This window comes from Lipotes vexillifer, unplaced genomic scaffold (assembly GCF_000442215.2).
Source record: "Lipotes vexillifer unplaced genomic scaffold, Lipotes_vexillifer_v1.1 scaffold2049, whole genome shotgun sequence".
NCBI classification, from domain to species: domain Eukaryota; kingdom Metazoa; phylum Chordata; class Mammalia; order Artiodactyla; family Lipotidae; genus Lipotes; species Lipotes vexillifer.
Window position 1 is genome coordinate 84,059 of NW_006778494.1, and position 14,473 is coordinate 98,531.

General features: G+C 51.5%; 1 protein-coding gene across 1 annotated transcript in view; it reads right to left on the reverse strand.

Annotated features, from left to right (window-relative positions):
* MMP9 (matrix metallopeptidase 9) overlaps nt 1–7,486 on the reverse strand; it is a 9,162-nt gene extending 1,676 nt beyond the window's left edge. Inside the window, exons 1-11 of the mRNA XM_007451629.1 lie at nt 7,349–7,486; nt 6,610–6,842; nt 6,098–6,246; nt 5,673–5,801; nt 5,411–5,584; nt 5,033–5,206; nt 2,515–2,691; nt 2,238–2,393; nt 924–1,209; nt 661–803; nt 1–114 (exon numbers count right to left, since the gene is read on the reverse strand). The exon at nt 1–114 is cut by the window's left edge and continues 31 nt beyond it. Of these exons, the coding sequence (XP_007451691.1) occupies nt 1–114; nt 661–803; nt 924–1,209; nt 2,238–2,393; nt 2,515–2,691; nt 5,033–5,206; nt 5,411–5,584; nt 5,673–5,801; nt 6,098–6,246; nt 6,610–6,842; nt 7,349–7,486 (1,873 nt within the window). The remainder of the gene's footprint in view (nt 115–660; nt 804–923; nt 1,210–2,237; nt 2,394–2,514; nt 2,692–5,032; nt 5,207–5,410; nt 5,585–5,672; nt 5,802–6,097; nt 6,247–6,609; nt 6,843–7,348) is intronic.
* Nucleotides 7,487–14,473: the final 6,987 nt, after the last annotated feature.

A 14,473-nucleotide genomic window follows, 5' to 3' on the forward strand; every position in this document is an offset into this window, starting at 1 on the left:
CCCCGGCGCGCGGGAGGGCCCCGGTGACTTGGGCCACTTCCGGGCCCAGGCCCAGCTTGTCCAGACGCCTTGGGCCTAGCACCGACGAGCCTGTGTATACCCACACTTGGCGCCCTGCAGGAGAGAAGGGTCACATCGGTCTGGGGGCGGGGCACATACTCTCCTTGAATATCAAGAGGGAGACCGCAGCGAGGCGTTTCCGCGCCCGGCGTGCCCGCAGTCTGTGTGCCCAAGGAGCAGAGTCTCTCGGTACGATTGTGCAAGGGTGCGGTGAGGAGCGCTGAAATTCAGCCCCTGCTAAATTTGCTAAATTGCATCCGCCAGAAGGGGGCGTCTTTTTCTAATGCACACAAGACGTTTTATGTATTGTCCTCGGTCTCTTGGTCCTTCTAGGTTGGTGTGTGTGTGTGGATTTTTTTTGGGGGGGGGGGGGGGAGGCAGGGCGCTGGAAGAGTGCTTTTGAACCGCGCTGCCCTGTTGCACGGGGCTGACCTTTGGCTGACACGGCCTCGGAGCGGGCCGTTCGTTAACGAGGATTTGATACATTAGACATTCGAGCTGGGCGTGTAAACCCACACTCTGAATCCAGATTTCGCTCAAATTAGTATACGAGGAAGTGATCTTTTTAAGTCCTGAGGCTTAACCAAGTGTCAGGAGAGCCGATTGCTGCCTGAAAAGGGCAGTTCGTGAGCGGATCCTCAAAAGCGGAGTCCAGCTTGCGGGGCAGCGCAGGCCACGTGTCCTTGATTAAAAAGGGACCCTGCAACGGGCGTCCCCCGCTCTCAGAGAGTCGCCAGTACCTCCTGGACGAGAAAAGGGAATGGCTGGCACTGAACCTTGAACACAAGGTCAGTGGGCGGGGAGACACAGGTAGGTCCCGCCTCCAAGCCCCTTCCCGAAACCTCACAGCCCCTGCCCCTCACCCATCCTTGAAGAGATGCAGGCGATTCCCGATCTCCGCGATGGCGTCGAAGATGTTCACGTTGCAGACATCGTCCGCTGGATCCAGGGACCTTGTAGGGATCGCAGAAGGGCCAGCAGTGGGAGGACCCGTGGGGCCAGCTGAAGGGGGGCCCGTGGAGGCAGCAGTGGGGCGTTCTGAGGGGGGGGCAGTGGGAGGCCCCGTGGCGCAGACCGTGGGAGGGGCGGTGGGCTGCGGTTCGGCTGTGGCAGTGGTTGGAGGCTGTGGTTCAGGTTCGGGGCGAGGACCTAAAAAGAGACACCGCATAAGACAGCCCCTGTTCCTACGGAGCGCTGTGCCCATGGACTGTCTGCTCCCCCAAAGCCTACCAGCCAGGCCCCTGGCGCTCACTCTCCCCCCTCTAGATGCTGGAGCCTGCCTTCCCCCAACCCTGGGCAGGCCGTTTCCTTTCACATACTCACCCCCATCCCCAGGCTGCTGGGAGAGAAGTGCTTTTTGAGCTCTCAACCTGAGTGCCAAACTTAGTGCTAGGAGCTTTATAAACTCACATTAGGGGCTACCCTGGGGGCGCAGTGGTAAGAATTCGCCTGCCAGTGCAGGGAACACGGGTTCGAGCCCTGGCCGGGGAAGATCCCACATGCCGCGGAGCAACTAAGCCCGTGCGCCACGACTACTGAGCCCGCGTGCTACAACTACTGAAGCCCGCGCACCTAGAGCCGGTGCTCCACCACAAGAGAAGCCACCACAGTGAGAAGCCCGAGCACGGCAACAAAGACCCAACGCAGTCAAAAATAAATAAATTTATATTAAAAAAAATTCACGTTAGCTTGTTTGATCTTCAGAAAAAAAAAGAAAACCTATGAATTAGGTTCTTTAATATCCCCATTTTTTAATGAGGAAATATACTAATGATAATAAGTGGTGATAATAATAAAAATGTCAAACACTTATCTGGTGCTTACTATATGCCAGGCATTATTCTAGCTCACTTAAGCCTCCTAACAGCCCCATGAGGCAGGTGTTAGGCCCACTTTACAGATGAGGAAGTTGAGGGGTGAAGTAACATATCAAGGTCATCTAGCCAGGAAGTGGCTGGACTGGCTTTTGAACCCATGTCTGTCTCACTCTAGAGTCTGGGCTCTTTATCACCATCTCTAAGCACTGACCTGGCAACAACTGGACCCACTGGCCAGGGTCTCCAGAAGATAGATGTCGGGGGTCCTAACTTTCCCCTCCTATGCATTCTCGGGGTACTCGCGGCTGGCAGAGCCCAGGCTTTCCCTCTCCTCCCTCCATCCCTGCCCCATACCCTCACCATACAGATGCTGGATGCCCTGCACGTCGTCCTTATGCAGGGGGTGCTTCTCAGTGAAGCTGTACATGGGGTACATGAGCGCCTCTGGCACGGACGAGTGATCTAAGCCCAGCGCGTGGCCAAACTCGTGCGCCGCCACAAGGAACAGGCTGTATCCTGGACGAAAAAGGGAGCCTGAGACGTGAGCCCTGAGCCGAGCTCCCGGCCCCGGCCATCCCTCCCGGAAACCACTGCCCTGGCTGAGGTCCCAGCCTGGAAATCTCAGAACCATGCCCACCTTGATCCGGGCAGAAGCCCCACTTCTTGTCTCTGTCGAAGTTGGAGGTGGTGGCGCACCAGAGCTGCCCATCACGGCGGCCCTCTCTGGTGCAGGCCGAGTACTCCCTGCCCAGGAAGATGAAGGGGAAGACGCACAGCTCCCCCGCCGAGTTGCCCTCGGTCACCGTCGCGTCAGCTGGAGAGACCCAGGGCCTCCGGTGAGCCAAATGGGTGGGTCCAATAAAGACCCAGGGGCGGGCCAATCATGAAGCCAGAGACACTTGGCGGCCTATTTTAAAAGCTTGGGCGGGGTGGGGGTGGGGGGGGGTCTTCCCTGGTGGCACAGCGGTTAAGAATCCGCCTGCCAATGGAGGGAACACGGGTTCGAGCCCTGGTCCTTGGAAGATCCCACATGCCGCAGAGCAACTAAGCCCGTGAGCCAGAACTACTGAGCACACGGGTTCGAGCCCTGGCCGGGGAAGATCCCACATGCCGCGGAGCAACTAAGCCCGTGAGCCACAACTACGGAGCCTGCGCTCTAGAGCCGCGAGCCACAACTACGGAGCCGCGTACTGCTGCTGAAGCCCCCCCGCACCTAGAGCCGGTGCTCCGCAACAAGAGAAGCCACCGCAATGAGAAGCCCGCGCACCACAAGGAAGAGTAGCCCCCGCTCGCCGCAAATAGAGGAAAGCCCGGTCACAGCAACAAAGACCCAACGTAGCCAAAAATAAAATAATAAATAAGATGAATAAGTTTATATATGTATAAAAAAAAGATTCTTCCTAAAGTGCAGTAAGTAAATCTAAGATACTCTACTGGTGTTTTACAATATTCTTCTTAAAACAAAACAGTAAGTTAACACATACTACTTACTTAAGTTACTACTTGAAGAATGGAGCAACCCAGTCTAAAATAAACTTATCCTGAGCACCTGAAGGATCTCAAGATCTTAACCAGTAAAGTCTAAATTAATGAAATCTTAATATATTCATAATAACAGATATAAGCACATGAAAACAATAAAGTGAACTTTATGCCCTTCAAATAGAACTGCAAACTTCATTTGCTCCTCTAAAAACACAAAAAATAAATGGTATTCTAAATACTAACATATCTAAATACTAACATATCTCCAATTTGCTTCTAAGAAAAAAGAAATTTCACAAAATTCCATTGGTTCCAATTTGACAACCTGTTATCTATTCAAAAACCCAACTGGCCTCACATTTTCTTCTCAGTGAAAAGTAATCCTCAACAACATGTACATTTATTGATAATCTGCACCTAAATTTTTGTAACTCAAGATTTTTTTAAACTCAAACCATATTTTAAAAGTCTCCAATGACCAGGATTTTTCACCATACCAAATTTGTGTATTTTTTACCTAGGTTTATAGTAAGAAAAATACATTCTGTCAAAATTTCTTAAGCTTTATAAAAATAAGTAAAATATAAAAGCTGACCTTGTTAACTGGTTCATTTTCTGTGGCCTCCAAAGCAGCTTCTTAAGATACAAAATAAAATAAGAATTCATGCAGATATACTTTATCAAGATCCCACTTTATTCCACAATGGATTAAATAGTAGCTACATGAAAATGTATACAGTGGGCAAAAGACTAGAGAATTTAAGTAGGATATAGCTACATAAGTAACACTGGCTTTTCAATAATACATTCAGTTTTATTTCTGAGAGCAAAATTTCAGACTAATCAAGAGACAAGGTGAAGATGTGAATCATAATATTCTTAATTTCACTTAGGTATGACCCAGATATTGAAAAAAATATATATATATATATGAGACACAAAATTATTTTCCTAAAATTTAATTTTCTATCTTTAAACATAAGAGAACAAAATAAAATTTCTATTAACCTACCTGAAATAGTTTCTTTAGCACCATTTTCAGTGGCTTTGACTTCCACACTCGTCTTTATTTCAGAGTTTTCTGCATGAAATAGTCTGCTTTAATAGTCTAGAAAAACACACTAATATAATTAAACTAATGAATCTAAACAGGAACTTAAGCTAGTTTATTTTGTTACTTCAAGTCTCCTTAGGCTGACCTGATTTAAGACAAAGCTAATACAAGTTTTCCTTTGAAACACCAAATAATCCTTTTGAAGATTTTTAAGCAACGATTTCAAAATATACCTAGAGTGTATACCAATAGGATTTAATGAAAAGAAAGCACTGCATGACAGCATTTCAAGCTTACCTAAAAAAAAAAAAAAAAAAAAAAGCTTAGGGGGCGTGGTGCCGCACACAGCCAAGACCAGGCTAGACTGCTGGGCGGGGCCTGAGGATCAGAGGCCCAGGGAGAGGCTGCAAGCAGGGCTAAAAGGCGAGGCCTCCGCGAATGCGGCGGCAGCAATAGGAAGGCAGGGGGAGGAGCCGTGGTGATGGCGGCCAGAGTCACGGCTGTGCTGAGGACCGACGAGGAGTAGAAGGACAAACTGATGGGTGGAAGAGCCACGCTCGGGGACCAACGCGGAATTAGGGGGCGAGGCTGAATCAGGTAGGTGGGGCAGAGGTACCTCGGGTCGGGCAGAAGCCATAGAGCTTGTCCTGGTCATAGCTGGCGGTGGTGGCGCACCAGCGGTAGCCGTCCGAGCGACCGTCGGTGGTACAGGCGGAGTAGGAGCGGCCCTCGAAGGTGAACGGGAAAACGCAGGGCTTGCCGTCCGCATTGCCGTCCTGGGTGTAGAGTCCTGGGAGGCCCACACGATTACCCGAAGGCGCCACGAGTTTATTGACCCACAAGCCACCGGTGTCCTCCACCCCTCCTCGCCTCGTTTCACAACGGGGGAACGGACCCAGAGAACAGGACAGTGATTTGCAGGCCACACAGCACTAGCGGCAAGGCTGGGATAAAAACCCAGCGTTCTGGACTCTCGAGGAGGGTGGGTACTCACTCTCGCTGGGGCAGAAGCCGAACTGGCGGTCGGTGTCGTAGTCGGCCGTGGTGCTGCACCAGAGCATGTCGTCGGAGCGGCCGTCCGTGGTGCAGGCAGAGTACGAGCGGCCGTCGAAGGTGAAGGGGAAGTGGCAGGTGGCGCCCTTTGCGTTTCCGAAGTAGGTCGGAACCACTGCAGCAAAGGGAGACGGGGTCAGGGCGGCTGGTGATGCGCGTGAGAGGAGAAGAGAATGGGGACCAGGGCGGTTCGGGAATCTCACCGACGCCTTTGCCCAGAGACCACAACTCTTCATCGTCGAAGTGGGCGTCTCCCTGAATGCCTGGGCCAGGAGGAAAGGCGTGTGCCAGGAGCCCGTTCTTTCCATCGAAGGGATACCCATCTCCGTGCTCTGAAGAAGCAGGTGGAGAAGAGAGTTAGCCGCGTATGGTTGCGCAGGTTGTGCACTGCCCAAGGGCGCTGGACTGAGTGCGGGCTGAAATCCAGCTTAGGAGCTGCTGCCCAAGATTTGCGTCCCCGCGCTATGAGGTGTCGGTCAGCAGGGGGCGCCATAAGGGCGAGCGGCAGCCAGGGCTGCGGGGACAGGCAAGAGAAATCCGGGTCCAGGGCCCCCTCTACTCTCTCCGAGGTCCTCCCTCCTCTGTCCCCTCTCCGATTCTCCTGGCTTTCCCCTTCTCGCGTTCTCACCCCTAACACCAAACTGGATGACTATGTCGGCTTCACGGCCGTACACGCGAGTGAAGGTGAGCGGCGTCACCGCGCTCCAGAGCGCGAAGGCGCGGGCAAAGGCGTCGTCGATCACGTCGCGCGGCAAGTCTTCCGAGTAGTTTTGGATCCTGCAGGGAAAGGCAGGAGGCTAGAGGTCGGAAGTGAGAGACGGGATCTGGAGCAGCAGCGACACCCCGTGTCTCAGCAACTTCAGATACACAGCGCTGTGTGCGCTCCACGCTTTCAGCTATAAAGCACTTTCAGAAGCATTTTTCTCTTTGGAATCCCACAACGGCCCTGACAGGAGGACTCAGACTGCGAGGTCGTTTCCCATGGGGGAACGAAGGCTCAGAGGTGGAGCCGCTTGCCCTGGGCTCACTAAATCCCTGGTTTAGTGAAACCCAGGGATGGGCCTAAGACGGGACGTGTTCACCACCGGGCGGCCTCTCCCCACTACGCCCCGCTTGCCCCCAGGGGGCCCAGCCTCGCACCAGTAGGTGATGTTGTGATGGTGCCACTTGAGGTCGCCCTCAAAGGTCTGGAATCTGCCCAGGTCTGGGACGCCGCAGCGCGGGGCACGCATGGCATTCAGGGTGGTGCTGTCCAGCTCGCCCGTCTCCGGCAGGGCCAAGCGCCGTTGGAGACGCTGCAGAGGCCGACGCAGGGACTGATCATCCTTGCTTATCTCTGCCACATGAGTGTAGCCATAGCGGTACAGATATTCCTGTGGAAGGAGGAGCAGAGACATCCCAGAGCCCTGACTTCCTTTCTCTGACCTGCTGGGTGAGGACTCCATCCCTCCAGGCTCTCAGGGACTAGCAACAAGGCATTGTATCCAGGACTGGGTACCCTGCATCCCAGTGCCTGTGCCCAGCCAAAAATCTCCCCTCCCTGTAGACATCCTCAGCTCCTTTCCACCCCCGGATGCCCCTGGCCCATGCCTACCTCAGGGCCTCCTAGGGTTTACCCCTCTTCATCCCCAGCCCATCCCCACTCCAGAGCCCTCCAATGCCCCTTCACCACTTCCCATTGCCCATCTAAGAAACCCTCATTAGCCCATTCCTGGCAATCACTGTCCAGAGCATCCCAGTGCCCGAGCCTGGACACCTCTGTTCTCCAGAGGTGCCCATCACCCCCCAACATGCCCCTAAGTATCTCCTCTGAGAGCCCATGTCCTTCCTGGGACTCCTAGCCAGCCCTTCCCAACTCTGGGCTGGAGTGTGTGCCTACCTCTGCCAGCTGCCTGGCGGTGAGTTTGCTTCGTTGTTCTCCCGGGAAGACCACAAAGGTGGGCTGGCGTGGTCTGGGGGCAGCAGAGCAGCAGCCCAGCACCAGGAGCGCCAGGACCAAGGGCTGCCAGGGGTTCATGGTGAAGGTAGCAGTGTCTGGCTGCAGCTGCCCTTGTGGGGACTTTAAAGAGGCTCTGTCAAATGAATCAGTGACCCCGCCCCTCTCTGACAGGCCAAGGGGAGAGCTGACTCAGGGAATGGGGTGTGTGTGCGGGTGGGCAGTCCCAACATGAGAAGGCAAAGAAAGGGCTTACACCACCTCCCCCTCTCCCTCCTTCCCACAGTCCCCATTGCCGAGTCAGGCAGGACCCCAGACCCACAGGAAACCACAGGCCCATAGGGGAAGGATTGGGTTTTGCAAACTGCAGAGCTTGTGAGAACTGTGTGAGAGCGAGGGAGGGAGGCACGGCTCCAGCACTCTCTGAGCCCTCCATCTGAAGGCCCCAAGTGGTCAGCCTAAGAGAAAAGGATGGAAAAATCCCTGAGGCTTCTTTCTGAACCTAATGATCCCCCTTCCCAGGTCAGACCCCGTCGTGGGCCCCTCCCTACACTCCCAGGCTCTGTCCTCTTCTTCCTGGAAGCCTTCCTTGATTCAGCTTCCTCCTCTGCTCCATCTGAGAGCAGAAGGCATGGGCTCTGCTTGGCAGGAATCGGAGGATTCCACGGGGACAACCCCCTGTCTTCAACAGGCTGGATAGTTCAGGATAGTAAAAGGGGGAGTTTGCGGCATCTGGAAGCCAGCAGACATGGCTTCATTCCTTCAGTGCCTTGGGCAAATGTCTTCACCACAGTGAGTTTGTTTCCTCAGCTGTAAAAAAAGCCCTTCTGACCTTTACCCCTTTCCCGTGGCCAGCTGGGTCCAGCCATCCAGGGCCAGCAGCCCCCTAAGTGGTCTGCTATGTCCCAGGCCCTGGGATATTTACTGTAGCTAAAGGCAATGAGGTTGGGGTGGGAGAGGAGGGTCTGAAGAGGTGGGGCTGTGGTGGACCAGGGCGCATCCTATGGCAGGGGTCCTATAATTAACGTGCAAATATCTGGACAGCCGGCTGCTATCTGCACTCTCTGTCCACTGGGTGTGCGTTGATTTAGACTTGCCCACTTGGGGAAACTGCGTGAAATCGTCTTCCGGTTTGTGTGGAAGAAAAGAAAAACCTGTCTCCCCCGACTCCCCACTGGTGTCAATTGAATAAATGTACGTGAACTCCAAAAACTAAATAAATAAACAATAAAAATAAATTTAAAAGGGCCCTTTGTCCCTAAATTGATGTGAGGATAAAATGAGATCGAACACATAAAATACTTAGGACAGTGTATGTTGCAAGTATTCAAGAGATGGCTGTGATCGCTTTTAATTATCTGAACCAAGACCATGATTCTGACCTGGAATCAGGAGACGGGGTCTTGGACTCTAATCTGCTGTGTGAACTAGAGTAAATGCCTTCCCCTCTCTGGGCTTTGGACTCTTCAGCTGCAAAATTGCAGGAGGGGGGTTGCGGATGATCTCCAGGAGCCCTTTCACTTCTCCAGAACTGCTCAACCCAGCACAAGCTCCAGCCCCAATTATCACCCCTTATGCCAATAACAAGCATCTTCCTTCCCTCCCTTCTTCCCAACCAGCCAGTGTGATGCAGGATCTATATTTGCCTTCTTCAAAGCATTATTTGGGAAGGACTACAGCAACAATTTGACAAGCTGTATTTAAAGGGCTTACTATGTGCCAGGCATTTTATATGCTTATCTAATAAATCAGTCTATGAGACAGAGGCAGTTAACTTCCTTTATGGGAAAATTGAAGCCCTAGAGTTCACGAATTAACGAGCATCTGTCTTGGAGTCGCATAGTTCTGGTTTTCAGTCCCAGCTCTGCCATCTCCTGGCTGTGTGACCCTGGGCAAGTCACTTCACCTCTGAACCATAATAATAATGCATTCTTTGAGATTTACTGTGTTAAGTACTGTGTGAAGTTCCCTATAAGCATCTCATTTCATCCCCACCACTCTGTGAGGTAGGTTTAAGTACCCCTCCCATTTTTAGAAGAGGAAACAGGAGATTCAGAGTGGTTAAGGAGCTTGGCTATGATCACACAGTGAGTTAATACAACAGAATCAGGACTCAAGCCTAGGGCTATCTGGTTCTGAAGCTTTTCACCTTTAGTACTGTTTACAGGAAATGAGATGACTGGGGGTGGGGGCGAGACTTAAAACTGGGACCCTTCTCCCCTAATGCTCTGCACCAACTTCAGATCAGAGAGGAAGCTCAGGTCTTTGGGGAATCAGAGGTTAGGACAGGGGACTTGGGAACTATATTCCAGACTTGAGAGTATGGGATCATAGAGCAATATGATTTTAGAGATGCAAACAAAGAGACCCTCCAATTGAGGGGATCTTCATCTGGTAGCAGGCATGGGCTCTAGGAGAATCCATGAACCACCCCCAATTTGCCATCAATTGTACAAAATGCCATATCTATGTACATATGTCACATTTCTCAAATTTAACGGTATTGGGGCCAGATAGTTCTTTTTTTTGCTATCCTGTCATTGTGGGATGTTGGGTAGAATCCCCAGCCTCTACCCCATGCTGGTAGCACCTCCCCCTGCCAGTTACGACAACCAGAAATGTCGCCAAACATTACCAAATGTCCCCTGGGTGAGTGGAAATGTCACTATCATCCCCAGCTGAGAACCACTGATATATGTTGATTTTTCTATGTAAAGGGTCCAAAACTTTTATCATATACTCAAGCCATTGATAATGATCCTCAAATCCTTAAAGACCATTTACTCAAGAAATATTTGTTGAGTTTTTATGGGCCAGGCATTGTGCTACGAATTGGGAATATAGTAGTGGCCAAAATAGGCTTTGTCCCCAAGCTCATGGAGCTGAAAGTCCAGTAGGGAAGAAATTGAATGAGTAATTAGTAATGGAGAGACAAACATCACAAGAAGGAGGTGAACTTATCTACTCTAATTGCCGCCACCATGCAGATGAGGAAACTGAGGCCCAGAGTGGAGAATTTACCTCTCTTAGGTCACAGAGCAAGCCAGAGACAGAGTGAGACGGGCAGAAAGGAGTGGTAGCTAAGAGCCTGTGCTCTGGAAATCAGCTGAGAAGTTCAAGTCTCCACCCTGGCACCGACTTACTGTGTGATCTGAGTCATTGACATAACCTGTCAGTGCCCCAGTTTTCCCATCTGTAAAATGGGGCAATAATAGTGCTTACCCCATGGGGCTCTGAGAATCAAATGAGTTCACAGATATAGAGTGCCTGGCGCATGGTAAGAAGTGCTTGCTGGAGTCGGAGTCCAAACCCTAATTGGGATTGCCTCTGGGCCAGCTGGCTGTTTTCACCAACTGGGGAGCAGGGAGAGGGCACCCCGCCAGGAACCCCAGAGCTTGATTCCTGGAATCAATCCAACCCTCCTTTCCTCACCGCCTCCCAACTTCCTCCTTTACCTCTGGGCTCCCCAACCCCCCATGAAGGAGAACTTGGGGGGGCTTGGCTTTCAACACAGCAATGGCAGGAAGTGGTTCTGTCACCACATCCCTTCCCCACTTCCCCCAGCCCCTCCTTCCAACACCACAAAAGAGTTTAGCCAAGGCACTGGGAGAGCAGGGTATACCCCCAGGTGCGCACCCCCCTCACCCTGTCTAGAGTCAGAACTTGGACTCTAAGCCCCTCATCCAGGTGGAGGCCCCATCAGGATGGGGCGGGGGGCTGATCCTGGAGCCCTGAGTCACCAGCTGGATGACACAGCTCTGCAGGCTGCTATTAGTAACTCCAGGCCCCCAGACAGAGGTCAGCCTCACGGGATGAGGATTCTCTCCCCTTCTCTAGACTAGGGGAAGTCCAGCTGTTTCTCCCAAACTTGCCCAAGAGGGGAGGTGCAGCCAGGCCTGAGAGGCCCCGGCAGGATGTGAGGAAGACACTGGTGTCTGGGACAAAGCAGGACGGCAGCGTGTGCGTTGCAAGACACTGCCCGAGGGGAGAGTATCATCAAGCTCCCTCTCCCACCACCCACAAACATACCTACCATCCTAGCCCCAGGGTGTTGGCAATTCCCATGCTGACTCGAAGAGGCCCTAATAATAATAATACCATCATGCCTGCCACTATCTGTGTTGAACTCCTTCTATAGGAAGTCATAGAATTATAGACTTTGGAATCAGACCTCCTGGGTTCAAGTTCCAGCTCCTACTCCTTCTGGCTGTGTGACCTTAAGCAAGTTACTTTGCCTCTCTCTGCCTCCATTTCCTCATCTGTAAAATGGGAAAGAGAACAGTCCTTACTTCATAGTGCTGTGGAGGGATTCAATGAGATTAGACCCTGCAAGTTTTTAGCACATAGTAGGTACAGGGGTGGGGATGGGGCAGATGTTGGCAGTTATGACTCTCTTACTCTAGTGTTTTCACCCGTACAAAGTAGAACTCATGAACTCATTTAACTTTATAAATTAGGATTCATGAGCCCATTTCACGGGTGAGGAATCTGTGAGGCTCAGGGAGTTGCCCACAGTTAGCAAGGAGGAGGCCTGGGATTGCGCATGTACCCCCAGCCACCTCAGTCAGTGATCATTCTAATAGTCAATGCCGGGGTCGGGGGGGTGGGGTGGGGGGCACTTGACAGCTTATCCAGCGCTGTCATGTACCTCATCACCTCTGAGTTGTACCTAATGGCGGATCTTCTTAACATCCTATTTGAATCTGAGCTTTCAGAATCCCTTGGCATCATGGGAGGCAGAGATTGGAAGCCATTTTCAAGGTGACGGACCCGAGGCCCAGAGACGTGCTTCAAGTTACTTCACTGTCACACAGCTGATGAGTGACAGAGTTCCTGCCTAGGCCTTCTGACACCACATCTCGTGCTAAGATCAGGTCACTGGATCCGGCAAGAAGGAAGTCGATGGGGGAAGCAGCCTCGGGGGTGGAGGATGCCCAGAAGTCAGGCTAGAGGGGGTTAAAGCCTAGGAACCAATAGAGAGAACAGGTGTGGGGTATTTGATGGGGCTCCATAGGGAAAAAAAATGGAGGGGGGTGAATGAAAGAGGGAGAAGGAACGATCAAGGTAGCTAGAAGAGGCAGAGGAACAGTCAAGTGGAGCTTCCTTTAAGGAAAGAAGCAATGATGCCGTGGAGGGAGAATTGAGAGGGCAAGAGGATGCACCTGGGACCAGTTCCTCTGGCATCGGATTGCCCACTGACAGGTAAGGCTATGCTTGGGGTCCCAGCAAAGCAGGTGTAGCCCCCAAATACACATGTAAAAGTTTGTATGTTTGTATTTTTTTAATTAAGGCTTTATTTTTTTTAGAGCAGTATGAAGTTCACAGGAAAACTGAAGGGGAAGCACAGAGATTTCCCATCTACCCCTACCCCAACCTGTGCATAGCCTCCCCCATTATCAACATCCCCACCAGAGTGGTACCTTTGTTACAATCGATGAAACTTCACTGACCCATCACCATCACGCAAAGTCCATAGTTTCCGACTCACTCGTGGTGGTACCTATTCCATGGGTTGGGTCAAATGTGTAATGCCGTGCATCCATCATTATGCTCTCATACCGAGTAGCTTCACTGCCCTGAAAATCCTCTGTGCTCCACTTATTCATCCCTTCCTGCCACAAAGATTGTTTTTGATATTTGAAAAAATATATATCCTTAAAGTAGCCAGCATCGGAAAAGTCAAGTCTTTGGTGAACTTCCTTATATAGTCATTTTTGGGTTTAGTGTTGTTTTACTTTGGGTGGCATAAGGGGAGGGGAGCCATATTCTCAGGGCTTGCAGCCTCTAAAGGTCTAAATCTGGCGCTGTTCACAATGGGGGTGGGGGACTGGGGGAGGCCCTAGCCCTCAGGAAGTCCCAGGTTAAACATTCAGTGGTCACTTGGAGTGGTCACTCCAGGTACATGGAGAAAGAACCCTGGGGAGCAGAGCAGGAGAGAAGAATCCACACAGCACACAGGGCAACTGGCAGCTTCTCTGCCCCTTTTACACACCCGAGCTGCACCCCTGCTCTTGGCTGGGCACACTTTCTCATGCATCTTCTAGTTCTGCGGTTCTCCGAGTGTGGTCCCAGGACCAGCAGCAGCAAGCCCCTGGGAACTGGGTTAGAAACACAGACCCTCACCTGCCCACCCACCCACCCCCAGCCCAGAACTATCGAATCAGCACCTCCGGGTGGGGTCCAGCAACCTCTGTTTTAACAGGTCTGCCAAGTGATTCCACGGCTTCAAGTTTGAGACCTCTGCTTTAGAGAGAGTTTTTGACCCCATTTACAGATGAGGAAACTGAAGCTCAGAGAGCTGAAGCCACTTGCCCAAGGTCACACAGCTAGTACCAAAATTAGGTGGGAATCTAGGCCTTTTGACTGTAAAGCTGATAATATAATCCTAACCTCAGTATTATAACAAGGATTGATGTTCAAATATTTAACAACTAGGCCCCCCCTCTCCGCCAGTCAGAAGTGATTCTATCCAAAGAACTCCAGGAGGCCCCTTGGGGAGCGGGGGCGGGGGTGTATGAGACCATTATTAACCCCTTCATTCCTGGATCTGCAGTCCTAGGGGTCTGGAGGAAGGGACTAGGGCTCTGGGGCACTTAAAAGTTTCGAAGCAGCATCTGTTACCAATGGGTAGGGAACTATTTCAATATTTTAACTACTGATGCTTACCAGCTGAACCTCAGCCCTGACTACAGTCCCCTTCCTAGGAGAGGCTCCTTCTTGTACCACCAGTGGAGGTCCTGGAGCTAAATTTAGCCCCAAAACAGCACAGGTATAACAAATGTCTTATGAGAACACGCTCAGCAGCACTTCTCAAATTTGGCTGCACACTGGAGTCTCTTGGGATTTTCTTTTGAATAGCGATGCTTGGGTTTCACCCCCAAAGATTCTGACTTAACTGGTCTGGGGTATGGCCTGAGCATTGGGTTTTTGTTTTTTAAAGCCCTCATGATTCTCATATGCAGCTGGGGATGAGAGCAATGCTCTACAGAGCCCCTGAAACCTGTGAGAGACTCCAGATCAAGAGCTCCTAGTTTGCACCAGTATATCCCAAGGCTGGGGACTTTAAAA